The sequence below is a fragment of the Gambusia affinis genome, linkage group LG21, assembly GCF_019740435.1.
Source record: "Gambusia affinis linkage group LG21, SWU_Gaff_1.0, whole genome shotgun sequence".
NCBI classification, from domain to species: Eukaryota; Metazoa; Chordata; class Actinopteri; order Cyprinodontiformes; family Poeciliidae; genus Gambusia; species Gambusia affinis.
The window spans coordinates 10,905,791-10,933,320 of NC_057888.1; the positions used below are offsets into that span (position 1 = coordinate 10,905,791).

The 27,530-nt window shown below is 41.1% G+C and overlaps 2 protein-coding genes across 2 annotated transcripts in view; both read left to right on the plus strand.

Annotated features, from left to right (window-relative positions):
- The first annotated feature begins 1,949 nt into the window (after positions 1–1,949).
- LOC122824667 (suppressor of tumorigenicity 14 protein) lies at positions 1,950–18,734 on the plus strand. The gene is made up of 34 exons (XM_044105529.1): positions 1,950–2,032; positions 2,121–2,314; positions 2,399–2,434; positions 3,045–3,273; positions 3,674–3,798; positions 4,466–4,578; positions 4,672–4,778; positions 4,868–5,004; positions 5,120–5,227; positions 5,361–5,468; positions 5,556–5,672; positions 6,472–6,667; positions 6,777–7,045; positions 7,718–7,854; positions 7,944–8,100; positions 8,741–8,748; positions 10,267–10,456; positions 10,567–10,691; positions 11,574–11,641; positions 11,732–11,925; positions 12,004–12,099; positions 12,257–12,476; positions 12,563–12,705; positions 12,820–12,917; positions 13,075–13,184; positions 13,781–13,914; positions 14,112–14,216; positions 14,514–14,624; positions 14,715–14,828; positions 14,904–15,023; positions 15,116–15,299; positions 15,381–15,652; positions 15,750–15,886; positions 16,603–18,734. The coding sequence occupies exons 2-34, from the start codon at positions 2,158–2,160 to the stop codon at positions 16,768–16,770; spliced, it is 4,593 nt and encodes a 1,530-aa protein (XP_043961464.1). The 5' UTR covers positions 1,950–2,032; positions 2,121–2,157; the 3' UTR covers positions 16,771–18,734.
- A 1,646-nt stretch (positions 18,735–20,380) lies between these two features.
- Positions 20,381–27,530, plus strand: part of flt1 (fms related receptor tyrosine kinase 1) — a 36,951-nt gene continuing 29,801 nt past the window's right edge. The window contains exons 1-4 of the mRNA XM_044104632.1: positions 20,381–20,661; positions 22,795–22,891; positions 24,391–24,596; positions 27,231–27,355. Coding sequence (XP_043960567.1) covers positions 20,604–20,661; positions 22,795–22,891; positions 24,391–24,596; positions 27,231–27,355 — 486 coding nt within the window. The 5' untranslated portion in view covers positions 20,381–20,603. The remainder of the gene's footprint in view (positions 20,662–22,794; positions 22,892–24,390; positions 24,597–27,230; positions 27,356–27,530) is intronic.

The following is a 27,530-nucleotide window of genomic DNA, read 5'->3' on the forward strand; positions in this document are numbered from 1 at the left end:
TCTTTCCTGGACAGCAACTTTTCAGTGTCTATTGATGTAAAACTGACCTTTCTGCAGACAGTGACAGCATCTTCACTCTCAGGCTTCTTTCTTTATGGTTCCTGAATATCAGAAGTAGCTGCTGTGGCTGTTTGAGTCAGATAGTTTAAACTTGCAGACATTGATCCCAAAGAGATGCAATTATTCCCAACCAGGGAAACTAACATCTGACTGGTGTTTGCTCATGTTTTGAAAAGGTTGTTTCTAGTGCTGGTGTACTTAATACATTTTATATCATAAAGTTTCTTACAGTAAGTCACATCATCTGGGAGGAGTTGGAGCACATGAATTAGTCAATTTTTTAAAAAAAAGTTTAGTTTAACTGAACATGAGAAAATGTATCAACTAATTGCAAGAGTTCAAGTGAAGTGGAGTAAGCTAAAATACTTATTATTTTGTACTATTCTAAAAAGCCTCTATCTAAATAGTTACAAATTATATACACTTCTTATAAGATTTAATGTTTTATGCTTAACAGTAATAGTTATTTAGCAGAATTTTGATCAGTGTTTGTTAATCCATCTTGCTTACTTAATATCTCAGATAATTGAACTTGTTTTGTTCGGCTGTGAGAATCTATGCTCTTGTGATGGATTAAGTACCAGCTGCACCGTATGGGATGACAGTGAATGAATAATTCATTTGCAGTGGGTAACTCAATGAGTGCTGAGTGTTACATCTGATGGAGATTGTGTTGCATTCAGATATTTCCCCTCCCCAGCATCATTTTCAGCCTACGCAAGTCTGCATCACTGCTGATGGAGCAACAGCAGCTGAACTGGACAGTGTACTCTGATAAGCCGTAATTCAGGGCGAAGTCACATGAACATCTTTCTCTAATGCTCGTCAAGAGGCACTTTTATGTTCATTGTGTCATTTCAGCTCCATCTGCCATCTTCTAATTAGGATCAGGCCTTAGATGAGTGACCACTGAAAGGTCAACATGAATGGATTGCTGCAGTTGAAGCAGTTTCCGATTAATTGGATGCGACTGTGTGCCCCTCCACTTTCCCGGCTTCAGATTGCGGATGTGTCCGTGGAAGTGGCCACCGTGGACCACACCCTCCGGATGCTGCGCAGGATGTACAGGAAGACGAGGCGAAAGCCCAAAGGACTCAAGAGGTTGTGGGCCTACCTGCTGAACGTGCCTCACATCACAACTATCACCGCGGCTGTGCTGTTTGTGGTGGTGGTGATCATATGGTCGCTGCTCTGGGTCTTTATCTGTAAGTGAAATGATTCACAAAGGCATTGTGCACAAATCTTGAGTCGTCAGTCATTTTTACAAACAGTGCCTACCTTTACATCCAATGACTTGCAGAAGTATTTGTTCTTCTTTAGCTCGTTTGCATTTTGTCATATTAAAAACACAAGCTTCTGTGTATTTTATTAGACCAGACCATCATAAAATACTGTGTAATTGTGATACGAAAGAAAATAATGTGACAAAATGTGACAATTTTGGCATGTATTTATTTTCAGCTTTACTCTGATAACCCTAAATAACACATATTGAATCTAACTACCTGCAGAAGTCACCTAAGTAGTAAAGTCCACTTATGTATAATGTTAAGGAAGATCACAACTCAACATCACAAGCAAAAAAATTCATGAAAGACCTTCAGAAAACTACTAAATCTGAGGTGGCTTGATGCATTTCCTGATGTGACTTGTTGGTTCCTAAACTTCAACAGAGAGACTTTAATCTGATTTGCTCAGTTCGCAGGGAAAGCTACAGCGGAGCGTATTTTGCTGGGATGTTCCGTGTTGCCAACGTAGAGTTCATCCCAGAGTACCGCCAGGCGGAGTCCCATGAGTTTGTCTCTATGGCAACCAAAATTCAACATGTGGTAGGTGCCAGTGTGACTCTAAGCAGCTTGTGCTGATGTAAGGGGGGTGCACAGCTAAATGCTGGTGTCTCTCAGGTGAGCTCTGTGTACAGGACGTCCTCAGTGGCCAGACTCTACAAGCAAGTGGTCATTTCAGACCTCAGGTACAGGAGGACTGTCAGTCATCAGCACTGTGAGCCAAAAAGGCGTCCTATATGTGTCTGGAGCTCATATCTGAGTCTTCTCCCCTAGTAACAACAACAAGGGTGGAGTGTTAGTGCATTTCTGGATGGTGTTCATCATCCCCCAGATGAAGACCACAGCGATGCGGGAAGATTTCATAGAGGCCATTCTCAGGGACTCAATCAACACCAGCATGAAGAACCGGTCTTCTGTGGGCTTCCTGCATGAACTTCCTGTTGACATGGATTCCATCCTCATCAACGGTGTGTCTAAGTCTCACTCTGAATGTCTGTGTTTAGATGGGCTGGGCATTGGTACTGGTACTGAATTGATCTGTATTGTTGCAGGAGTTCAGCGTTCAGATTATTCATCAAACACAGCAGGTAGGGAGCAACGCCTCAGGTATGTAGAGTTCCTACACAGTCTGGAAAATATGAAATTTGATTTAGGAATTTTGCATGAAACTAGATCAAAGAAAATTACTGCATTTGCAGACGTATATCCCCTTATCTTCAAGTGGACCTATCATGCAAAATTCACATCTTCACATTTTGCACTTCCATTTGGGTGTCCACAGCTTCTAAAAACAAGCCAAGCTTTTATTTAAAAGAAAGAAAAAAAAAGCCCAGATGTATTTTTTATTTTATTTTATTTTTTTATTTTTTTAATGGGGCAATGTACATTTACATGCACTGATGTAAATATTTGAACATTTATGAGTTTTTGCAGAAAATGTAATGAACGTGTTTTGTATAGACCATAGACACGTCTTCCCTCCTTCCAACCAACCTCTGACGTTTTCATATTTGTAATCTTGACCTCCTGCCATACAATCATCAAAAGGTGTCGCATTCATGCTTTCAAAACTGAAATCAAAGCCTGAAAACTTTGGACATTTAAGCCTTGAAATGTATCTCATTCAGAAATGAATCGTATAGGAACTCTGGTCACATGAATTAAAGATGTGCTGCATGTTATTTTTATCTCTCTCAGACTCGCAGTGCGTTGATAAGCTGTACGCCAACCTCCCAGGAGCTACCGTCCCGCTAAACGTCTACTCATCGTGGGGAGGTGTGAACTGCCACGTGAAGCTGACTGCAGTGCCCGGCTCGCTGATCCGCCTGACCGTCACCTCGTTCCTCATTGAGCCCACTGGCTGTGTGAACGACGCCCTGACTGTGTACGACGCTCTGCTGCCCATGAGAGGGCGCATTCTGCACAGGTGAGGCTACAGCAGAGGCGTACTAAGATTTACTTCACTTCTGGTGATTAAAACATCCCAGTGCTCTGCAATACGTGTTAGTGTATATATATATATTTTTTCTTTTTTAATAATCTCACCTTCCTTTATGGTAACTCCATATTCAATATCCTTTGCCAAACATCCAGCTTGCCATATAGTGTAACTTTTATTGAGTTTGTTTCATTTCAAGCTTTAATGAAGACATGCAATCTTCTTATGAGAAACGTAGATATGTAATTCTTCGCAAATGCAGATCAGGTCCCATCCTTTGTGCATCTACACATTTCTTGTTTTTCATCTACTCCTTGGTGGTTAAGAAACCCATGCCATCTGTTCTGAAGGTACTTTTTTCATGAGTTTTCATGTGTTTGTGCCGCAGGCTGTGTGAGCCGGTGTCCAGCTCCTTCTCCATCGTCTCTACCTCCAACGTCATGTTGCTGTCCTTCAGGATGACCAGTGGCAACAAGAGCTTTAAAGGACACTTTGAAGCCATTGCGGAGGAAAGTATGATGCCTTACTCTCTTGTTTTTACAGAGAGCAGGTCAAAATACATAGAAAAACATAACAGACAATATTTTATTGGGTTTCTAGTAAAATGTCTGTGGGATCCTTAAAAACATATTTTGAAGCAAATCAAATTTAACATTTAAATATGACAATTAATGATCAAACCAAATACACATACAAAAAAAAATAAAAATGTGACCCAAGAACTAACTAATAAGCAAAGATCCAGCAATTGTCAGTAAACTGTGAACTACAAGGAATCTTGTAGTTTAAACTAAGGAATGAACATAATCTGAAAGACTCAAATTCACAAAAAATAAATATACTGAAATCAAAGGTTGGGCTTTTCTACAATTTTAAGTGTTTAGTTATCCCACTGCTGTAAAAGGTTCATTTATTTTATGTTTTTTTTATCCTTCTCAGAGTTGTGAATAAATGTGGGGTGAGCTGTAAAATGTTATATATTTTTTTCTCCATCAAGCCATTTCTATGTAACCCACAGAAAGTGTTATATTTAGGGAAAGCTAAATGAAATTGGTCATTCTGACACTTTTTCCACATTAACCTTTGCAAAATATATACAAAGTCTCTTTGAATTAACTAGAGGGAACATAGATTTTGAGTCAGTTTTAAATAATATTGATTCTCTTGTGTTTTTTTTCAGTATGTATGTCTCACATTGAGACCAAGTTGGAGCCTGATATCAGTGGTCGAATCTACAGCCCATTCTACCCGAGCATGCTGCCTCCACAGTGTTCCTGTAGCTGGAGGTTTAAGGTAGACTTTCTGATTAATTGACATGAAAACAAATGCATGTTTATTGCTTCTTTTTCAGTAAGTGCATTCTACACTTTTTTTTCTTTTTTACAGACTCCAAACTCTAAATTAGGCGTAGCTCTGCAGTTCGAGAACTACGCGTTGAAACCTGAGGACATAAAAGGCTGTGATAGTGGCTGGTGGAGGGTCAACGAAGTCATGTATGTGGTTGCAGCTTCGCCACAGAGAACATTTGGCTGTCCTGAACTTGGCTCGATGGTTTTCTGGAAACCTGCTTCCTCCTCCACAGATTCTGCGGCATGTACGTAGGACACCACACCGTGTTTCGGATCCCCGACCACAGTCCACAGATGGAGTTTCGCTGCAGCTCACCTAACTCTGCTCAACCTTTCCAGGCCTCATACCACAGTTACAACATCAGCCAGCGTAACCACTACACTGCACAAATCTGACTCACTGGAACAACTAAAATAAACACCTGAACACGCGCCGAATATTTAGCGAATAACCAAATATGCGCTTATGTCTCTGTGTCCACCAGCGTGTCAAGAGAGCCAGTTCTTGTGCACCACTGGACTCTGCGTGGAGAAGAGTCGACTTTGCGACGGCCTGGATGACTGCCAGGATGAGAGCGATGAGGTCTTCTGCTGTAAGTCATTTATGGGCTACAGGGACTGAAATTGGACATTTTTAGCAAGTCTAATACTGTGTTGCAACACTCTTACAAAACCATTTATACTTGCGTGAATTAACTGTTAGAAAAATGGTGCATTTCTTCACAGCAAGACCCACAATAACCTGCAGCACTAAACACCCTCCACATCCTTTGTTTGTGTGTAATGGAGAGATGGACTGCTCTGATGGAGTCGATGAGAAAAACTGCACACAGGGTGAGTGTTCTCCATTGACTTTTGAAGAGAAGCCACCTTGCCTTTATGCTCTGCAGACCTTTGACCTCCCAGACTGTGAAATTTCAGAAACAAGCTGCTCGGCGATCAGATACCAGTGCAGGAGCGGATCCTGCATCCTGAAGAAAAATGCAAAGTGCGACAACATCCCTGACTGTCGGGACAACAGCGACGAGGATGACTGTGGTGAGAACGTTATTCTTGGAAATAAGAATGCACTGTTATAAAGTATTCAACCTATGAACATGTTGGTGGCACATCACCGATTCGTTAGATGGCAAAAGCATTCAAACTGGCTGAGCTTTTCTCACTCTGTTCCCTACAACCACAAACTTTGGCGTATTTTATTGGTGTTTTATTTTGGCCGCACAAACTAGCCCACAATTGTGAAATGGAACTGTCTCATGTAAGGAGCATCAACCTGAAAATATTCGATTACATGGACAATGGTGGTAAATAAACCTGATGCTGAGGCAAACCTTTTCTAAAGCAGGGAAACTGTTTGATGGCAAGACTGATAAAACTAAATACAGAACAATACTAGAAGAAATCCTGTTAGACGCTGCAAAAGGCATGAGATTTGGACTGAAGCTCACCTTCCAGCTGGAGAACGACCCTTTTTGTCCTTATGACTGAGATTATGTTGTTTGGCAAAGAAGAATCAGCAGAAAATTTCAGTGGATGTGGAATACTGGTAGACACAGATACCAAAAGACCTGCAGCTGTAATTGCAACACAAGGTGCAGCCATCACAAAGTCTAAAAAACATTTATCATTTTATTCCAACTCAGTGTTATTCTGATGACACATATCACATTAAATCTGTGTAAAAGACACTGAAGTTTGGAAAACTGAAGAAAGAACAAATCAGTATGAATACCTTTGGTAGGATTTTGTAACCATGCTTATGATTTTACTGAAAACACCAACGTCTGCTGACACAGACTTGAATAAAAAGCTGAACCCATCTGTTGGTCCCTCTCAGCCTGTGGTCTCCCCTCCCCTCTGAGGAAGGTGGGCTCTACGTCAGGCCTCGATCGGATTGTGGGCGGGGTTAACTCCCACGAGGGGGAGTGGCCTTGGCAGGTCAGCCTTCACTTTGCCGGCAACTTGTACTGTGGCGCTTCTGTCCTCTCCTCTGATTGGCTCGTCTCAGCTGCCCACTGCTTCAGAAAAGAAAGGTCAGTCTCCCTCACCGCTGATGAAGCAAAACTGTTTCCTTATGTGTCTTTGCATATAAAGTGGCCTTGCTAGAGCTTGTGAAGTGACCCCTGACCTGTGTCCCTGCAGCCTCTCTGACCCTCGCTCCTGGAGTGCCCACCTCGGCATGCTGACGCAGGGCAGTGCCAAACATGTTGCAGAGATCCAGAGGATCGTGGTGCATGAGTACTACAATGCTTACACTTTTGACTATGACATCGCCCTTCTGCAGCTGAAGAGGCCCTGGCCTCCCTCCCTCTGGCCGCTGGTCCAGCCTGTGTGCCTGCCCCCCCCATCCCACACCGTCACAGACACACACCGCTGCTTGGTGACCGGGTGGGGATACCGATCTGAGGAAGGTTGGTGACATGACTTTGTTAGTGCTTCAAAAAACAAACCATTATTGATAGGAATTCATGTTTTTGGCATTTTTACAGTCAAATATTTTTGTGATTAAATGACCTAAACTGTGTCTCTAAAAAGTGCAAGTAACCCCGATAAAATGCAAGAACTTTCTGAAACAGCATAACAAAAGACTGGACCAAAAAGAACATATTTAGGGAAAACACAAAAAAACATTTTTTATTTAAAGCCAGTTTGCGGAGAGATTCTCCTTGCATGAAGGCATCAGTCAGAGGAAATGTTTTCTACTATGGGTGGAAAAATCTCCTTTCTTTTTCATATGTATGATTAAGATGTGTTCTGCCTCATCTCAAAGAAATGCTCCCTTTTCAACAGTTTTTCTGTGGCCAAAAGCTTTGAGACTGGCTGAAATGTTATTGTTCACAAACTTTTAGTGATTTTAGATGTTTTAATAAGAGGATTATAGGATTCCATAAAGAGATTTCATACATTATATTACTGGAAAATTGACACATTTTCTAAGAGTTCAATGATTCTCAGTTAGATTAGGATTAAACTGTAATGCTGATAAAACAACATTTCTGTGAGTCTTAAAAACTTTTTGGTCCAACTGTAAACTGCAAGTAAATCCTGCGGTCTAATTAGAAGTCTAATCCCTCTTTTCTCAGATAAGATGCTGCCCTCTGTGCTCCAAAAGGCAGAGGTGTCCATAATGAGTCAGACCGAGTGCAAAAAGATCTACGGCCCAATCACCCCACGAATGCTGTGTGCCGGCCTCCCCTCCGGAGAGAGGGACGCCTGCAGGGTAAGGAGGCATTTCATCACCTGCGACTCCACTGAACCTCTTCATTATTCATCTTGTAGATTTTTGAAGAGTCTTTTCTTGTTTCCCAGGGGGATTCAGGAGGTCCTTTGTCCTGCCAGGCCTCCGACGGGGGTCACTGGTTCCTCATAGGGATTGTGAGCTGGGGGTCCGGCTGCGGCAGACCAAACCTGCCTGGGGTCTACACCAGGGTCACCAAGTTCACCTCCTGGATCTACAGCCATATCAGCTGACACGATCAAACCCATGTATCCTGCTGGTTCATTAATAAAAAGCATACATATAACACACTCCCTGTGTATGATGCTTCTTTTGTTGTTGTGTTCCTTCCATTAGTAGGAAAGGGTTGGATGCGGTTTTGCAGCCTGTGGAGCGTCCACGGGCTCCATTTATAATATCTCCCACACGTTCTCCTCAAGCTCTCTTTTGTCCCACTGATCTGAGACCTTTGCAGATATAGAGAGCAAGTTTGCCCACAATATCTGTCTAACGGATGGTTGCTCAGATTGTAGCCTTTCATAGTGGCCCCATTGTCCCTCGCACTGCATTCTGGGGCTCCGTGTGACACCTGCCGCCCTTTTTAGGTAAACGGGAGGCGGTGAATGCACCTGCGTGTCTGAGCTCCTCAGCTCAGATTTCTGCTCCTTCTTTTTGCTCCGATTTTTTGTTGGGTTTTTTTTTTGGTCAGAGGAAGCAACAGTGGGGATTTCCTCTCTTTCCCTCCCTCTCTCCATCGTTTTCTATGTCTGAGGTATTGTTGCGAGTCACCTCTCTGGAGCTAAACTGGACTGTGCTATGTGGACTCTGCCCCAAAGCAAAACTTGTGAGGTGTACTGTGTCTCCGCACACGGACACTCTGGCTGTCCAGCTACACAGGTAAGCCATCACTAAGAACATTTCTCTGCAGATAAAAAAAACGTCCAAAGACATTTTGTACTCTGGATGTCTTCCCTTATTCTCATTCTGTCACAGCCTGCTGTTGATATTTAACGTTTCCATTGGAAAAGGAATCATATTTACAACCCGTCAAACTAATTGAACTGCATTTAATTGTGAGATCCACAGGGGTCTCTGCCTGTGACACTTGGACTGAGTGCTGACATTGCAGGCCGTGGGAAAGTAGAACCATTCAGGCATGCTTTCCTTCCCCCAGAGAATATTACCAACTCTTAAATGTTTTAGGAAATCATTAGAGTGAAGAGATCGACATCATTGCAGTCAGCAAATCACTCCTTGTACAGTCATAAAATCTAGTCCTCATTGATTTTGAAGTTCCTTTTTGTTCACCGCTCTCCCGTTACACTCAGAAGTCAATAAGAAGCAACATTAATAGATATTAAACCTGGTGTGCAGTCTAAACATTAGCAAAATTGTAAACTGATTACAGGAGTGAAGGTCAGAATTGGTGAGAATATTCGTTGTCATTGCACAACAACCGGCAACTTCGGGAGAGATTTAAGGTTCCCATCTTCATCCCAAAATGTAAAACTGTTTGGATGTTTTTCTGAAACTGGAAAAACATTAGAAAAGATCCTAATATTTTGGTGCTGGCAAAAAAATAAATAAAAAATTAGAAACATTTCTGTTCAATTATTTAAGTCTAAAATAATTGCATTATTATTTTAGACAATAAAATAATAATGCATAATAATTATTCCCATAAATTATTATGGGAAAAATTTATGGAAAATTATTCCCATAACCTGGCAACCAGCATCATGCTTAGTAACTGGATGAAACTGAATCTAGTTAGCCTCAAATTCAAAATAAGAGCTGAAGTCGGAAAAGACAAAACATGCGGTCACTTTTGAAACAACATGTAATTCACAGTTTCATCAGTATTCAAACAGGATCTAGTATTTAATGCCTTACATCAGGTATCAATGTGGTGAATACCATTTTACCTGCTCACTGTGATGTAAGTGGCACTAGAATTAATCTCTCAACATCTTTAGGTACATGTAGAAAGATAGAGGAGACACTTTTAGCTTTTCTTGGCAAATCTGTTAAACAATTTGTCGACCGTTTGTTGACAGTTGGAGTCTGACCAGTTTTTTTTTTTTTGTTTTTTTTTTTCAAAGATGCAACCAAATTCTCAAATGCTTTTCAGAGCTTATTGAAATGAGTTTTTTGTTGTCCAGAGCAGCAATTCTGCATGTTTTATGTGTTTTCCTTATGCTGTAGCCGTGGCTTAAATGGATGGTTGACTGACAAGCTTCTGCAGCACTTGGTGACATGTAATCATTTGAATTACAGTTGGTCTACCCTGAGGACCAGTGTTGAGAAGCCTGGAATCACTGCCTTGTTCAGATCATTAATTAATTTTATAGATGCTATAGTTATACTATCTATTTTATAAGATCTCATTTTCTGTCATATCTTTTGCCCTAAAAGAGAGATGAAGAGTTAAAGCAGACCACCGGCTCACTTGACCCCTCTTTGCGAAAGTCTGAGGGTCCGGTGGGACAGAAGACGGAGAGCCAGACAGCGTCATCGTGCTGTTCCCGGAGGAGGCTTGTGTTAGGCCTCCTACCATTTCTACCTTTCACTGCTGCCATTACCCTGACTCTCCACTATTTAACATGTGAGTTTAGATTCTGACGTTTAATCAAACCTCTCCTGCGTCTTGAACTGTATTTATTTTTAATCTCACTCTACATCAGTCTCATATCTCCAGCGTTCCTGTCTCCCCAGCTCCGTCTTGCTCGGTGTTCTTCCTGGGCAGCAGCGTAGAGTTCCCAAACCTGAACTTCTCATTAGAGCTGACCGACCCTGCCTCCCCTCAGTTCTGCCTGCAGGCTCAGGCTTTGGAACATTATGTAAGTGGAAATGCTGAGCTAGTCTGTTGCTGCATTCCCTCTGTATCGCATGTGGTTCATCTTCTTTTAATATGCTTCATTACAACACAGCACCAGTGTTTTAATGTCACTTTCAAAAACACTGCTGCCCTCTTCCTCTCCTCTCTCCTCACATTCGCGCTTGTGTGTCTCCTCCTTATCTTCTCCATCCTCCCATGTCTGTTTTTTGTACTCTTCCCTCTTCTGCCTCACTCTGTCTCTCTCTGTGTCTCTTTCTGGTGGTGTTAAATGTAAAGCTGAAACAGGAGCTGTGCATAGTGTGTGTGAGTCAACAGCACCCCGAGGGACCGGGTCCTTTCAGGGGCCGAGGACAAGCCTGGCATTTGTGAGGCCCGCGAGGCCCAGGCAGCGAGAGTGAGAGGAAGAGCAGTCCTTCAATAAAAACATTGTCTGTGAAGCTTTCAGACAATTGACCACTATGTGTGCAGCACACTACAGAGAGCGGATGAACCAACCGGGGCAGGGCAGTAGGGCAAGGTGGGATGACAGGAGGACAAAGATAACATCCGGGGGCCAGAGGTTGATTTTTGGAGCAAAAGGTCAGGTTGATAGAAGGGAATTCCCAAACTCTGAATCAGCCTAGTTTGGTATTTCTATAACTTCCTGTGAAACGAGGTAATGTCTCAATTGTGTTTACAGACTATATCACTATATAGGGATAGTACTGTCACTTATCATGCTGTACAAAAGTACAAAACACCATGTGTCATTTTCTCTTCACAAGTGGACACTTCTTTGTGTTGATCTTAAACGCAAAATCTTAACAAAATAGAAGATCGTGTTCGAAGCTACAGAAACGGTGAAAAGGTTGCATGACCACTTCTCTGTATTTCTCTAAAACAGTTCTCAAAACTCTACGACTCTACCCCGTGGAGGTCTTACTACCTGCGCTCAGGAATTACTGCCTTCAGGTGAGCCGAGTCTAAAATAAATCCAAGAAGGAATGAAAGCATCCTCCTTATCTAGAACATCAATCCTCTTACTTCCTTTTTGTGTGACAGTGAAGGAGAGGAGGGGCTCGGTGTTTTCTTCTGGAGTAAATTTTCAGCACCCCACAATGTGGCCCTGGAAATCCAGAGCTCCAGCCCAGAGAGGCTGCAGCGGAGGCTCCCAGGCACCAACAAGGTGGTGCGGTACAGCCGCAACGAGCAGCACTACTACATGGAGCAGGAGGACGACACGCTCCCCCTGCTGGGTACAGCTCGTTGCTGCATGTTGTAACAAAACTTTCTGGGCTGCAGAGCTTTTTAGATTGCTTTGTGTCTCTTTGCAGACTTGGACTCTGATGATTCTGATTCAGAAGACAGAATAGACAAAATGAAAAACCCAAATAGCATCCAGGGAGGAAAATGGCAGCTTGGTTTTCAAGGTGAGGAGTGTAGATTTTCTGTGGGAAAATGACAGGAAGTCATCTTTGCATCCTTATATATACTGTATATATTCAATTAAACACTCATGATAGAAGCAGAGAAAACCTTTCCACCATCACGTCACCAGTTGGGTTTCATTCTTCTGTCACTTTCTAGCAATATCTTTTGATCTCTACGCTAAATATGGGAACAACCGAACTCTGAGTCTTGTGAGTCCCAAGAAGCCATACTACCAGTGGCGTCTGCGCGTGCCCTCAGGTCACGTTGTGCGTCTGGTTGTCCTGACGCTTCAGGGCGCCACGCCTGGAAGCTGCACAGCCCACAAACTCTCTGCCTATGACTTCCTGCTTCCTTTGCAGAACAAAATCATTGCCAGGTTTGGAGCGTTTGGTGAATTTAGACATGTGTTTTCACACTGTGTTGTCCTTAACATCGTCACAGTGAAATACTGAACTGTTTCAGATGGTGCGGGCTGCCGGTTTCAGGCTCATCTCCAGTCATGAAGCTGACCTCCTCGGGGAATGTGATGTTGGTCACCTTCTCCTTCAGCAGGCAGAAAGATGGAGCAATCTTCAAAGCTTACTTTCAAGCCATCCCAAAAGCAGGTAGGGCAGGTAGCTCAAAACGAGACCACACTACCTGATGTTTCAGGGCTACCTTATATATTGTTTCATTCCCACTTGTAGAATAGTATTTGTTGTTGATGTCGCCCCCTGCAGGCTGTGGAGGCTCAATTTCTTCTTGGAACGGCTCAATTTCCTCACCTTACTACCCCTCCTTTTATCCTCCTAACATAGACTGCACATGGACTCTACGGGTGAGCTGAACATCTCCGCTAATGCATTCAAGTTTCAGTATTTATTAATAGAGCTTGTATAAAGCAGAGAGGGAGGAAACCATCCCTTAGTCTGGCAGCTCAAACACATTCCAACCTCTGAATTGTAATGTTTGGACTTTGCTGTTTCCTTTATCAGGTGCCTGTGCCAGGATATCTGATTTCGATGACAATCGTGACTTTAGACATTCAAGATTCCCCGTCGTCTGATAGCTGTGAGAAGGACTGGCTGGACATTTCAGGAGTTAAGTGAGTTGTGAAGCTTAAGCACTTTGAAAATGTTCATTTGTTAAACATTTTTAAATTTTGCCATATTACAGACACAAAATTTAATGAACTAGATTAATTCATAGTAGTACATAAGTGGAAGAATATTGTTGCACATTTTTTTTAAGAAACTGTGGTTTGCATTTGTGTCCAGCCCCTTTTACTCTAATAGCTCTAAATAAAATGCAACAAGTTTCCCACAAAAGTCTCTACTAGCGTCCATTTGTGTGTAATTTTATCCCAGTAAAGACGGGGATTAAATGCTTTGTGAAGACTTAAGAGTTTTATTAGAGGACTTTAGTGAAAAAAATAACATAAGTTTTTAACACTGATTAGTCACTTGAAAATGAGAAGGATGTAATTGCAAAGTTACCAAAACATGGCAACTTTTCAGATATTTGCATACAAATTTAAACCACACTGTGAAAACTTCCTTCCACTACACAACTACTTACCGCTTTTTAAATAACCGTAATGTGACAAAATGTGGAAATGTTTGAGGAGTGTCGTTCTTTAAAATGTTTTACGTAATTCATGTTTTTTTTGTGACTGATGAACATCTTACTCGTCACACCCAGACTGTGTAATCCCCTGTCAGAGAGCGGCAGAAAGAGAGTGTACTCCTCTCCTCTCTCCATCCACTTCCACTCTGATGAATCTCTCACCAACAAGGGCTTCTACTTGCTGTACCGAGCTTTCTCTCCAGAGGGCAGTAAGTCAGACTGGATCCTTTCATTCCACAATACATATTTGTAACAGATGGGGGGAAATTTGAAACAAAATATCATTAAGGCCATATTTTCACTTTCTTATTGTTATTTATGAATAAGAATTGTTTCATTTTCATCAGTTAAAAAAAAAGAAAACAACAAAAAACACTTCTCAAGTTTCACTTGGTGTTTTTCCAAGCTTGCCCTCGCCAGTTTCGCTGTGGAGATGGACGCTGTATCCCTCTGAGGAGGGTCTGCGACGGAGTGAAGGATTGCTCAGATGGACGGGATGAAGCTAAATGCTGTAAGTTTCACTGAAAGAAAAGAAAAGATCTACACTTTGAACAGAAAAAATGTTGCCTTAAAGTGCGTCAAACTTTGGTCCCAAACTCCAGTCCTCCAGGGCCGGTGTTCTGCAAATTTTATATGGCTCCGATTTTCACTCTGTGGGGCGTGACTGCTTTACATCCGTAACATATGTGTTTTATTGAAAATTATTGCACATGTATTCTTATGTGTAGCTGAAAAAACAAATTTTTTTGTAAAGTCTCATGAAAATTTGTCTGGCTTTTGTTTCTGCACCTTAATGTGAAACAATCAGCATCCTGCAGGCCTGGGGAAGTGCTCTGTGGGAACGGTCAGTGCAAACCTCAGAGCAGCCAGTGTGTTGGTCAGAGCAGCTGTGCAGATAGCAGTGAGGAAGGCAGCTGTGGTGAGTTGCCACACTGATAATGTACCAAGGAGAGCAGGTTTTGTTTTCTTTGACTGATTTTGCGTTTTTTTGTGTGTGTGTCCTTTGCAGGAGTTAAATGCTACCACGTTTGTCCCAATAAGGTGTGTTTACCAAAGTCATCTGTGTGTGATGGTGTGATCGACTGCAAAGACCGCAGTGATGAACTGAACTGCACCAGAGCATGTGAGCGTTTATGTCAGTGCTGCTGTTTGACACTGACCTTATTTCTAGAGGAATAAACTTACTCACTCTCTTCAGATCTCAAGAGTTGCTCCGTGGCGTCCTATAAATGTGCCAATGGAAAATGTGTCAGCAAGGTCAACCCTGAGTGTGACGGGGTTAAAGACTGCTTCGACGGCTCTGACGAACTGCGCTGTGGTACATCTCAGGACTTCCCACTTTTTTCAGCTTCGTCATAGTAAAGATGAAGTTCCTATTAATTTTTTTTTGTTTTGTTTTGTTCCTGATAGGGTGTGGCACCCGGCCTAAAAAGCGGACTAAGATAGTAGGGGGGTCTGATGCTGTGTTGGGGTCGTGGCCCTGGCAGGTCAGCCTACAGATGGAGCGCTACGGCCACGTCTGTGGAGCCACGGTGGTTTCCAATCGCTGGCTCATCTCTGCAGCGCACTGCTTCCAAGACTCTGATGCCATCAAGTGAGAAAGGCAACAGAAACCTCTGGCCTCGTCTTTCCGCCTCACATCTACATGCTGCGTTCCTGTTCTTTGTGTCTGCAGATACTCTGACGCTCGTGCTTGGCGGGCTTACCTCGGCATGCGTGTGATGACCAGGGGAAATCACGGAGGAGCGACCAGGCTGATCCGTCGGATCCTCCTCCACCCCCAATACGACCAGTTCACGTCTGACTATGACATCGCCCTTCTTGAGCTCAGCGCTCCAGTTTTCTTTAATGACTTAGTGCAGCCTGTGTGTGTTCCTGCCGCCTCACACACCTTCACCACCGGGACAAACTGCTTTGTCACGGGATGGGGCGTTCTCATGGAGGACGGTAAGAGCTGCTCAGCAACTGAACTTTAAGTTGACGTTTGCAACTTGAAGTTGTAACCGTCAACTTACTTTTGTTTTTTATTACTATTTGTTTCAAGGTGAACTGGCGTCTCGTTTACAAGAAGCTTCAGTGAAAATTATTAATAGAAAAGTCTGTAACAAGCTGTACGACGATGCTGTTACTCCCAGGATGCTGTGTGCAGGAAACCTGCAGGGAGGTGTGGACGCCTGCCAGGTTGGTGAATTTAATAAAAAGATCTGAGAACATACCCTTAATCCTGACAAATCTGATTATTTACATTTTACTGACACAATGCGCTGTCTTAAACTGCTCTTTTACATGGCATAGATTGTACAGGGTAATCTCTTTCTGGATATTAAAACCTTTTGTGTCTTTGAGTGTGGTCCCAGCACACACTAAATTCCTAAGACATTTTGGCAAGAAACTGATCAATTCACTGGAATTCTATGTTTTTCTGATCAAGTCAAAGGCCTAATGTGCTATGATTTAACAAAAAGTGACCTTACCTCTTAATCGATTTGTCAAATATCAATAAAATATGTTTGTTCTAAATCAGGAGTGTAACGTTTTGAAGGAGTATATTTTCACCAATTAATTCTAACTCAGACTTTCTAAAAGTAGGAGTATTTTATTTTGACTTTTTAACACTAAACGTCATACTGTAATTGTAATTGACCATGTGACCCCTCTCTAGTTGTTTCCATAATAAACCATTTTATATGTGACTCACTTTTAAAAATAGCAGTCTCAGCTGATCAAAGTGATGCGCAATAAAAATTACATAAAATAAGAGAAGATATGTGAATATAAATTATAGAACAAAGCAAAGTGAATACATTCATAAGCAACTCAAACAGTGTAACAACCCGGTGGATTTTTTTAATCCACTGGGTTGTTTAATCTCCTTCTCATGTTTTTTTATTCCTCAGGGGGATTCAGGAGGTCCGCTGGTGTGTCTGGAGCGAGGAAGACGGTGGTTCTTGGCAGGGATTGTCAGCTGGGGCGAAGGCTGTGCGAGGCAGAACCGCCCCGGCGTCTATACCCAGGTGGTGAAATTCACCGACTGGATCCGCCAGCAGACCAAAGGTCAGGTCTGACAAAACATGAGACTCTGACGAGGAAATAACTTCAGCAGGCAGTGGTTTGAGTACTGACGACACTTTTTTGTTCAGTCACTTTTTGGGAATTTGTTCAGTGCTGCAAACCAATCAGCATCCTCACAGTCTGCAAGAAACAAAATGTTGACATGCACAAACATTTATTTTATACTTGATTAGATTGGCAAAGGAACTTAAAACAGCGTACTATAAACACAACATCAAAATATTACAGCTAGTTTGATTTTTTTTTTTTTTTTTGGAATGGGGTTCTGTGGAGAGGCTAAAGTAGTCAGTATCTTTCTTGCAGAAAATGTTCTGAACAACCTGAGTTTGCAGAAACTTTACTGCAAAGATGCAAAGGAGTTTCTATTGTATGTATTTGTTGTTTCGTTGTATGAAAAAAGAGTGTTATGTCTGAATATGGAAGAAATTTCTCACTACTCAACTTGTTTGTCAGAGTTCATGTTGTCTTGTTATTAAAACATTGCGCCTCACTGTCTCTCTGCTCCTCCTGCTGCAGTTGCTGATATTTTTTCTTAACATGTAAACTAGTCTCTGCCATACTTGAATGATCAGGATAGGTATTTTCCAGTGCATACAATCTACATTGTTTCTATAAAAAGCTAATTGGAGCATAGTTTAACGATCGTCGTCAATTCTCATTGACGACGATCAATGAGAATTGTCAATATGTCAATATTCAAAATATGTTGTTTTTTTTCTCCCCAAATTAAAGGTTATTTCTTGTATTTAATGTGAAAAAGTAGTCATCAGAAGTTCATCCATAGATCCGTTAGTGTACTTTAATTTTACTACGATAACTGATGTATTGTTTTCTTCTGTATTTTTTGTTTGTGATTTTGCAGAAACTTGAAAAACTCTAACAGCTACGTTAACTTAAATTCAATTTCTTCCATCTTAGCTTTGATTGGAAAGAAATTCAAAATGCAGTACTTCGTGGAAACATTATTTTAGTATTTATTTACATGTCTTGAAAATGAATATGTTGATAACTATGAAACTTTGTTGTTGCATTTGATCGTTTTTATTCCAGCAGAAATCTGTGATGACCTCCCCACAGAACCCCACATGAACGATCTAGCTAATCCCTTAAACTTTGAATTAGGAGTGTATTATTATCGATTACACTGCACAGGTCGATATTTTAGCTATGATAAAGAAATTAATTTAAAGTTGTATGCTAAAACATATGTAGCTCTCAATATTTCAACAAGGAGGTTGTGACAAAACCTCAGATATATTGGAATACATAGATGTAATAAATAGTAACTTTAAATGACTTTACTACACAATAGGCAAGATAGTTCATTTGTATGTTTTTGCTGCTTAGTTTATGTAATATGAAGCTACTTTTGCCATATTTGTAATTAAAGTGCATCTCCTGCAAGCAAACAGCTTGAAATGGAAACAAAAACCCCAGCAGATGCTCGGCTCTAATATGGAAGAGATTTTTCACCACTCAGCTTGTTTGTAATGTCTGTTTCTTTTTAAAACATGGCAACAGAATATGTTGGATACAGGTGCTGATATTTTGCAATTGGCACCTGAAGTAGTGTCTGCCGAGAGAAAATCATCAGGGTAGATGTTTTCCAGTAAAAACACTACTTTCCATTCCTTTTGATTCTATCAAAATTCATTTATTGTTTTTTATTACAAATTGTTTATTCACTCATATGTGGAAAAAGTCCTCTCCAGATGTGTTTAATCTACACTTGTCTGCATACTGTAATATTACTGTGTACTGGTAACTTCCTGTACTGTATATTTGTTTGTGCATTGTCTATATGTGTACCTGAGCCATAGCTACATGTTGAATATACTCTGTAAATGCAGGAGGAACTTCATAGGAAGAGCATGTCTGCCATCCTGTAACTTATTTTATCTTAAAAAACAACAATTAGTTGCTGCTTAAAATGAAGTAAAATCAGAAGTGAAACTTATGTCTTTTGCAGGAAAATGTTTTTATTTGCTTTTTTTCTTCTTCTCTGGTATTTCGGCTCGTATCACTAATTGCTGGCAGGTCTAAAGTGATATCTCAATGAATTGAAAGTTTAATTCAAGTTGATTTGTATAATTTAGTTCATAAACTCAAACTCATAGATATCCCTTCCATGCAGATTGACGTATTCCTTGCATTTATTTTTAACATATTTATTATTATAGTTCATAGGTATGGACCCAAAACTTAACAGAAATTTAAGAAATGTTATGATAAAGCATTCAAGACTGCTAACTTCACAATTATCAAGCAGACAGTCACGAGGAATTCAAACACCACAAGGTCATTTTTAAAGAAGCTGGCAGTTCAGAGAGCTGTCTCTAAATACATTCATAGAAAGCTAAGTGGAAGAAAAAAAGTAGTAGAGACAAGTTTACAACCAACAGGTTCAATTCAAGAGTTTGTGGGAGATTTAGAAATCTTCTGCAGCAGCTGGAGTCACAACTTGACACACAGAGGACAAGGGCTGTCGCTTTCCTGGAGTTAAACCCTTAGAAATCCACTAAAAAGGCTTCTGATAATCTGAACCATCAAAACGTAACGTATCACACTCAGTACATGTATTTTCACCACAATTTTTTATGAAATATTTAATGACACTATGCTGTTTGGTTTTTTTATATATTTTGTTTTTGGCTTGTTTTTAAAAGCTTTTTTAAAATTTCTGTAAGCATTTGTACTGCAAGAAAGCTGCTTATTAGAATGCAGAGCCATCTTGGATGTGAATCTTACAGCACAGACAAAAACAGCTGCCTTCCAAGCTTTTAAGGAAATGTCTGTTTAGTTAATGTAGTAGAGATATCAGAAATACTTCCCTGTTTGCCACATGAGTTAATCAGTCGGGCGCAGGATGATCACATTCCAGGTCAGGTTAGTGATGTCCTGGAAAAAGAGTAGCAACCAAGCATTTTGTGCATATGTACCGCAGCTACTTAAACAAATTTTTGATGACTTTTATCATCAAAGATTTTTATAAGCAGCTGCTTCTGCAGAAAGAAGGATGCAGGATTTGACTCAGACATTTTGCCTTTTGTTCTCTGTTAAAAACAGCCGACTGAACTGTCTTGTGATGACATCAATGTTTGCAGAATCATCTACGTGCACTTCGCGCTGGCGCTCGCATGGATGTGGCACTGTTTTTTTTTTTTTGTTTTTTTTTTCTAAAGGCATTTTCCGTTTGCAACGTGAGAAACTCATCTGTCATTTTAATGATTGAGGAAGCGAATCGTACATTCCATGTGCCTACGTGCTGCTCAGCCCGTCTACCAATCAAGGGTTCAAGATGGAAGCGCAGAGCAGGTTCATGATGCAACCTGCATGCATTTATAATAATAATAATAATAATCATCAGGTTCCCTAATACAGAGTGGGCAGAATGCAACTTTAACAGTTAGTTCAATAAAACTGACTCATTTAGATGTCATAATACTTTCTCATCAGCACCACACTGATCACTTGAACACCCAGGACTGGGAGGATACTCCTTTTACGCACAGTGGGTGTGTCAGTGGACGTTAACATAAGTCCACCATCCGGTGACCGCAGTGTGGGAACAATATAAAGAGGCAACACAATCCAGAACGATGGGGAAAAGTTGCACTGGAGTTAAAGCTTGGCGTCCTGTTGCGTGATTTCCCACAGCCAGCCTCAGGAAACTCACCGTCTCCATTCACTGACCCATCAGTCCTCCATGAGCGCAACAGCCTGCAGCGCTGCGCAACCGTGGAGGGAGGGTAACATCAGCAGCAGCAAGGATAAAACTTCTTTTGTGTGTTATATATGAGAGATTGTTGCGTCGGATTCAACAGACATGATGCATTTTATTTTTGTCTGCCTGTTTTGTGGATTGTACGGCGCTTTTGGAAAAGGTGAGATAATTCTTCACTTTGTGTTTTAAGTAGTAAGCAGGGGAACCATTGGTCATTGTTACATACACACGATACATTTACAAAAAGTTAGAACGTGTCTAACGAAGCTTTACACACAAGTTTAATTGAAAAACAAACCAAACAAAAGAAAAAAGACAGAAAACAACACGCGCACTAATGGAGTAATCTGCGTCCGGATTTATCAGCCATTTAAGACACTCGTTCAGTCTGAGCAGATCGCTGCTGAGCGCAGTGTTTTGAGGGACATGACCGCTCTCCAATGTGACGGAGTGTTTGGATAACGTGGACCCCTGAGCTCCGGCTCCTTGTGCGCTTGGCCCCAACTGAATGGGAACAGAAGCGCGTTCTTTCCTGAATCTATTGGTTTTAATATAAAGGAAAGAGGGGTCACGATCACCCGGAGGTAAATAATTACAGTAGAGGAACTAGGGGTTAATTTCATGCAATTTGCCAAAAAAGCCGATGGGTTGTTTCTGCGCTCAGAAGATCTCTGGAAAGTTTTTCGAAACGTTTGGAGAATGAAAAAGTTAATGATAGCCCAATAAATAAACAAATGAATATAGAAAACGCTAAATGAATTAGTTTTCTAAGAAAGGACGCACATTTTACACACATATTAGGCGTTTAGAACGTTTCTTGATGTAGATGTACAGATAATGCCATTTCACAGCAAATGCCATCTCCGGACACTTTATAAGACAGCAAGTCCAAATAATTTCTGAATCTAATACAGAATCTAATCAATCAACACAATTCAGTAGAGACAAAATAAACAGATTTAAATATAAGAAATGTGTAGAATAATGTAGAATAAACAATTGTTATTCTTGTTGTTATTCTTTTGTAGTTGTATTTTAGGAAGTTTTTTAAATAAATTCATCTCTTATTTATTCATATATAATTTATCAAGATTTTCCAATACTATGCACAATATTACATTTCCAAAAAGTTTCATAATGACATGCACATTTAACACAAAATGCAATATATCCAAAAATGACGCAAATACGTGCAATATAGAAATGAGTAGCGAGCAATTTTCTTTAAAGCCTTAATTTTATATGTAGTCAGATGGGGGGGGAGGGAGTTTGGAGCCTTATTGGTTGATTATTAACTTTCTGACCTTAATTAAAAAAAAGAAGCAACTGCATATTTCAGATTCCTCAAGTGGGGACTTTCCAGCTGAAAGTGCTAGGAAACGTAACACCATGTTTATTCTTGTCAAATCATTTCCCTTTTCTTGTAGGCTTGTTATACATCAAAGGTAACATTTCTCAGGTACATTAAAGCTCCTCATAAAAGGTGATGCCATTCCTGCTTGCATCAACATTTTTAGTAGTTACCGGTCCCCACAGAGCTGTAGGTAACCAGGCCTAACCTGGCAGTAAGGCATATTCTACGAAAATATCTCTGTGATTGGCCAATTTCAGTGGCCTGAGCAGATGACTTACGACTTACTCATGACAGTCTAACTCCCCCCTCATTGGGAAAATGAATGCTGAATTAATCACTGGTGGTTTTTCTTATCTTCTTTGGTCTGGATGCAGCAACTGCATGTTAAGTATAAGACATTTAAGATTTAATAGAAAATCTGAAGCATGAATATAACTGCCAACAAGCCTCCTGCCCAAAAGAAAAAGAAAAAGAAAACAGGTAGGAGATCACTAACTTTCCCTTCATCATGCTCTGTGTCATTGTTTGTTTGCCCCTCACACTCATCACACTCAGAAACCCAAGGAAATAGCACAGGAAGTGCTCGCATTGTAAGTAACACTAAAATGGAGCATCCACTGGGAACAATTGGCAAGTAATAACTCAACTAAATGCCTTAGCGGTGATTTGGCCACTAACAGAGTTACAAGATGGTTGGGATTTGGGCCAGTGACGGGAGGCATCTATTTCCAAGTGAAGGATGAATGTTTCCCATGTTCTGAGGAAGGAAGGGTGGACAGATGAGTGTCTTCAACTCTAATTAGTACATGTATGAGAACAAGTGGAGAAACTGTTTTAGTTGATAAACAAGAGGAACACTGCTTACGCATTTCCACATGACTTGATTGATTGGAGAGCAGAGAGTCATGCTTCTCTCGCTTTTCTCTCCAACGTCTGCAGGTAATGAGCAAAAGGTGAGGTTCAACGTCCCGGTCCTGGATGTCAACAGTACACAGCTGGTTCTGGAGGCCAACAAAACTTTGGCGCTCAAATGCAGGTGAGTTTGAGGTATTAAAAGCAAAAAAATATATAACAACTGGTAAATGATGTGGAAATAATTATCTCAAAGTCACCAACAAAACTCTGACCTGGATAAACATGAGTTTATTTTTCTGAGTCTCTCTTTTTCATCATTAAAGACATAAGAAACCAGAAATTTGATCTTAACTAAACTTCAAGAGTTTTGAAGCAAGGAAGGTCCTGTTAAAAAGTTGAAAACTGTTGATGTCTCTCTTGGCAATATTCTCTTTGCATCTTCATTTAGTTTAAGAAGTAAACTAAATGAAGCTACCAACAAATTTGAGACTTCGACCATCTTAACACATCTCCAACATTAAAGAAAGTGATGCTTTGCATTGGACATTTATTTAAACTGAAGCTGATGATTGCTATTTAATGAAAGATCATTAGTGGTACCTGGCTACTTCCTCCATTTACCATCTAAACCATTTACCAATTTAGACATGGAAACACTATCTTGGTACCATCGTCTTTGTGCAAACTCAGATTAGTTGGTCCTGGATGCTGAAGATGATAGTTTGTATATAAGAGACTTTCATCATTTTAAAGCAAGTTTTAAGCTAAGGCTACTGTATGTACAGTACTTTAAGCCGTCTTCATATTTGCATGGGGTAATTATTTGCATTGAAGTTAAAAATGCAACTAATTATTAACTAAAACTTGACCTGACAGTGAGGTTAGAAGTTCTCATTAGAAGAACAAGCAGCAGCCCCTAAAAGATAATGTCAGGTCTCTGTTCCAGATCCAAAATGGCTGTATTACAGGTATAAAGTTGCAACTATAGCTCATTTGTTAGCTTATCTGATTATTTGTTTCTTGTAAGCGTAGTAGTACACAGTGCTGCAAAGCATCTGTTTGTGAAATTGTTTCTTTGGCATTTGAAGACATAAAGTGGAGCAAAGACTTCCCAGACGGAGGGAACAATCCACATTGCATAGGAAACGGGGGGCAGTTGTGGTGCATCAGTAATGAGCTTCCTATTAAAATTGATAAATGGAACTTGGATTGTATTTATAGTCAAGGCAGCTAATATAAAAGTGAGGCACTGAAAAAAGCAATGTCTTTTTTTACTTTGTCAATAAAACAAAAACCCGCAACATTTTCTGTTCTCAGTACATTTTTCCAGTGGATTATCAGTGGTGCCACAACTAGAACCTGCGTGAAAATGGTTTAGCGGTTTGCATGAACCACTTTGTTTTTGAGAACCGACTTGTTATAAGATGATAAAAGTCCAGTTTGGCCTCTCAGAGTAGCCATAGACTTCAGCATCAGATTACAGTTAATGAGTTTTTCTTCCAAATGAAGACACTACAACCCAATTGAACCTCTCTTCAAAAATCCCAAACTATACCACCAAGCCTCACATTAATTTCAAGCCCACTGAATGCAAAATGGTGAACCATTCTTAGAACGTTTTCAGGGACAGATGAAAGTGTTTTCTCAGCAAAAAATGACCTTGGCGTAATGTCTGTCCAGGGGTGACCGGGAGCTGTCTTGGGCGTTCCCTGGAGGTTTAGACCGAGGTGAATTGAAAGTGGTCAACTCTCGTTGTGGGAAGACACGCCAGCTCTACTGCAGTCACCTGCGGATCAGCCGCATCCAGGGCTGGCACACCGGACTGTACCGCTGCCGCTACAAGCACCAGACCCAGAAACAGCAGTCCGTCTATGTATATGTCACAGGTAAGACAGAAGGTGTCCTTGATTTCATATTTAGCAGCTTTTCATCATCTCGAGGAAACCCCTCGCCTCCTCTGGCCTATTGTGTATTCCCTCAGGTTAAACAGGATGTAGTGTGTGCTAAATACAGACCAATGCCAGAGAATCAATTATATCTAAACACTGTTTGTCTCAACAATACATCCTCCGAGATGGCTCTGGCGCAGTTTCACCCCATTCCTCCCTGGCCGCTCCTCTCGCCTCACAGGCCGGGCTCCCTAACAGCTATATATAAAATCTTTTTTACTTTCGTTTACGTGCTACCTCCTGGCCAGGAATAGCCCAGCTGCTGAAAGGCTTGGGCCCTGGGCAGAGTTTCCCAGGGCATCAGCCTTATCTGCTCTCCTCAGCTTTGCTTGGAGCATCCTGTGCTTTGGGGAGGAGAGAAAAGGCTCAGAGGGGGAGGGGGTACTGGGAGGAGATGCTGCTATGTCTCTCCAAGGTGGCGGTGAGGCTGCGTGTGTGTGTGTGTGTGGAACTGAGCGGGATGAGATGGATGCCAGTGATTCGGTGGTATGCAGGAGCAGAGGAGGCACGATGTCTGCCCCGGCCCGCTCCTCCCCGTCCTGGAAGGTGACGCTGCTCAGCTCGAGCTGGGCTCGATGCCAGGGTCACGGGGCATGCTACCGTTTGGCCAAAAGGACTCTCAGGGGTCATCAATCGCTCGGGTCACCATGTCCATTAAGCTTCAGACTTGGCCTGCTGCTCCGTTCAGACGTTGCCTCCCTCCTCAGGCCTACTATTAGGAATCAAAGCGGGAGAAGGAAGCGTTCAGTCTTACTAGTCCTTGGGGTACTTTTGTTCGAAGGTTCAGAGATTTGCTTTCCTTGAATAACACCCTATGGTCACAAACAATGCTAGCAAGTAACACCCACACCTTTGAATGGCAAAGAACTGCGACTGTAGGCGAGCTGAGGAAAGCGGAGCAAACACAGAGAGGCTGTTTGATTGCTTCTAAACAATCTGCATGTTTATTGTTGACAGCATGCAGTCGTTTTCAGAATGGGGTTTCGATGAATGGGTATGGAGGACCGAGTGTCTGCTTGTTTGTTTTCAGTTATTGTTAAAATACTTGGAAGTTCATGTGTGATTGTTTGTGTGTCTCAGCTATTTTTTGCCCTGCATGATAACAGGGCTTCATTTTATGAGAAATTAGAAAATCTTTCACATTCCCAGGTAGTCGGGGAGTTCGAGGCATACTTCACAGGTTCTCTGTTAAGGTTACAATCTTATTTTTGCAATAGATGGGTCTCTTGGGATGCCTAAAGTAACATCTAGTTCAAGAGCATCCATGACAAAAAAAAAAAAAAGGCGCAACTCCAATCACTAAATTATTTTTGTAGCTTGTGATTATTTTCCTGTATGAAACAAATGGAACATGTAAAATGTTTGCAGTTTAAAATGCTGTCAAACGGAAAAGGAAATTGGTGTTAAAAGCAAAGATGTCAGGTTTTCAGCTTTCGTTTTCAGTACATGTAACAGGAAAATGTGCGCACCACCTCCACCTTTGGTGCAACTGCAAAATTATCAGCTTTCCTACGGGTAACGTCACAATGCAAACTTGTTAGCAGGCCTAAATGTTTATAAAATAAACCACTCCAACATTTAAGATCAGAATTGTATTAAGACAGCTGAAATACAGCAGCTAGCCGAGATTACCACTAGATGAAGATGCTAACAGCGTTGCCTACTTCTGCTAAATTACTGATTGGTTCTAATCTTTTAAAACAACTTCAATTGATGCACCAATAAATCAATAAAATCCATGTCAGTCCCAGAAAAATGTTGATGACCATTTAAATTGCTCAAACCTAGAATTTTATGAAGTTTCACTTTGAACTTTGAGGTGAAAATGTTGATGTTTTTGGTCATTCAAATCAGAATTCCTCTTCTTTCAATTGAAGTTATATTAAAGAGTCATAAGCATTGTGACTGTTTTTACATCAGATTCATTTAAAAACTAGTGATGCACATTTTTGCTTTCACTTTCAAAAACTAAATCTGTTTCTACCTCATTTCAGTGATATAAGATCCTGATGAAAGATATTTGCAGTTAAATTCATTATATAGCTTTAGCCAATCAGCAACAAGGAAAATGAGTGGATTAGCTGCTCTACAAACACCAGACAGAGTAGGATTTTACCTTGTGTTTCAGCTTCCTAAGTAGCATCTTCTTGCTCTGTGAAGAAATTTTCCACAAATAATTTGGAGCTGTGCTGCACAGGAAAATATTTGAGCAGGTGAATTTGTGAATAGTGAGATAAATAGGCAGTGGGGCAGTGTACCTTAAAAAAATTGACATTTCTTCAAATATATGAGCATGTATACTCAACCCTCTTTACTCTTCTGCCATCCATTGAATTCAGCCTAAACGAGTCACCCTGTGCGTTACTGAATCTCAGTAAAAAGGAAACGTTTCTGCTAAGATTTATTAGAAGCTTTTACTGCTGCTTAGAATCGTGTGCTATGTAATTTTAGCGGCCTGCTGCTTTAAATGTAGCTTGTTTTTGACAATGTGGAAGAAAATGTTTTCGTGCTCATTTTGTACGTTTCTCATGCCCGCCATGTGTGTTCCTGACCGCTGTGTTTGGGTTTCAGACAGCCGGCAGCCATTTGTGGAGCACACCAGCATGAGCCCAGGCGTGCTGTACATGAAGGTGAGGGAGCCGCTGGTCATCCCTTGCAGAGTCACCAACCCCAACATCACCACCACTCTGGTTAAGGTCAGTCACCTCAGTCTGTGGACATTTTGCCAAGTTGGACTCTCTTTTCAGTCCCTTTCATCTCATGTCACACTTTGTCCTCCTCTGCTCTATCATACCCATCACGCTGTGTGAACATCTCAGTTTTTCCATCAGGTTTTACGTTTACACACACACACACACACGCACGCACACG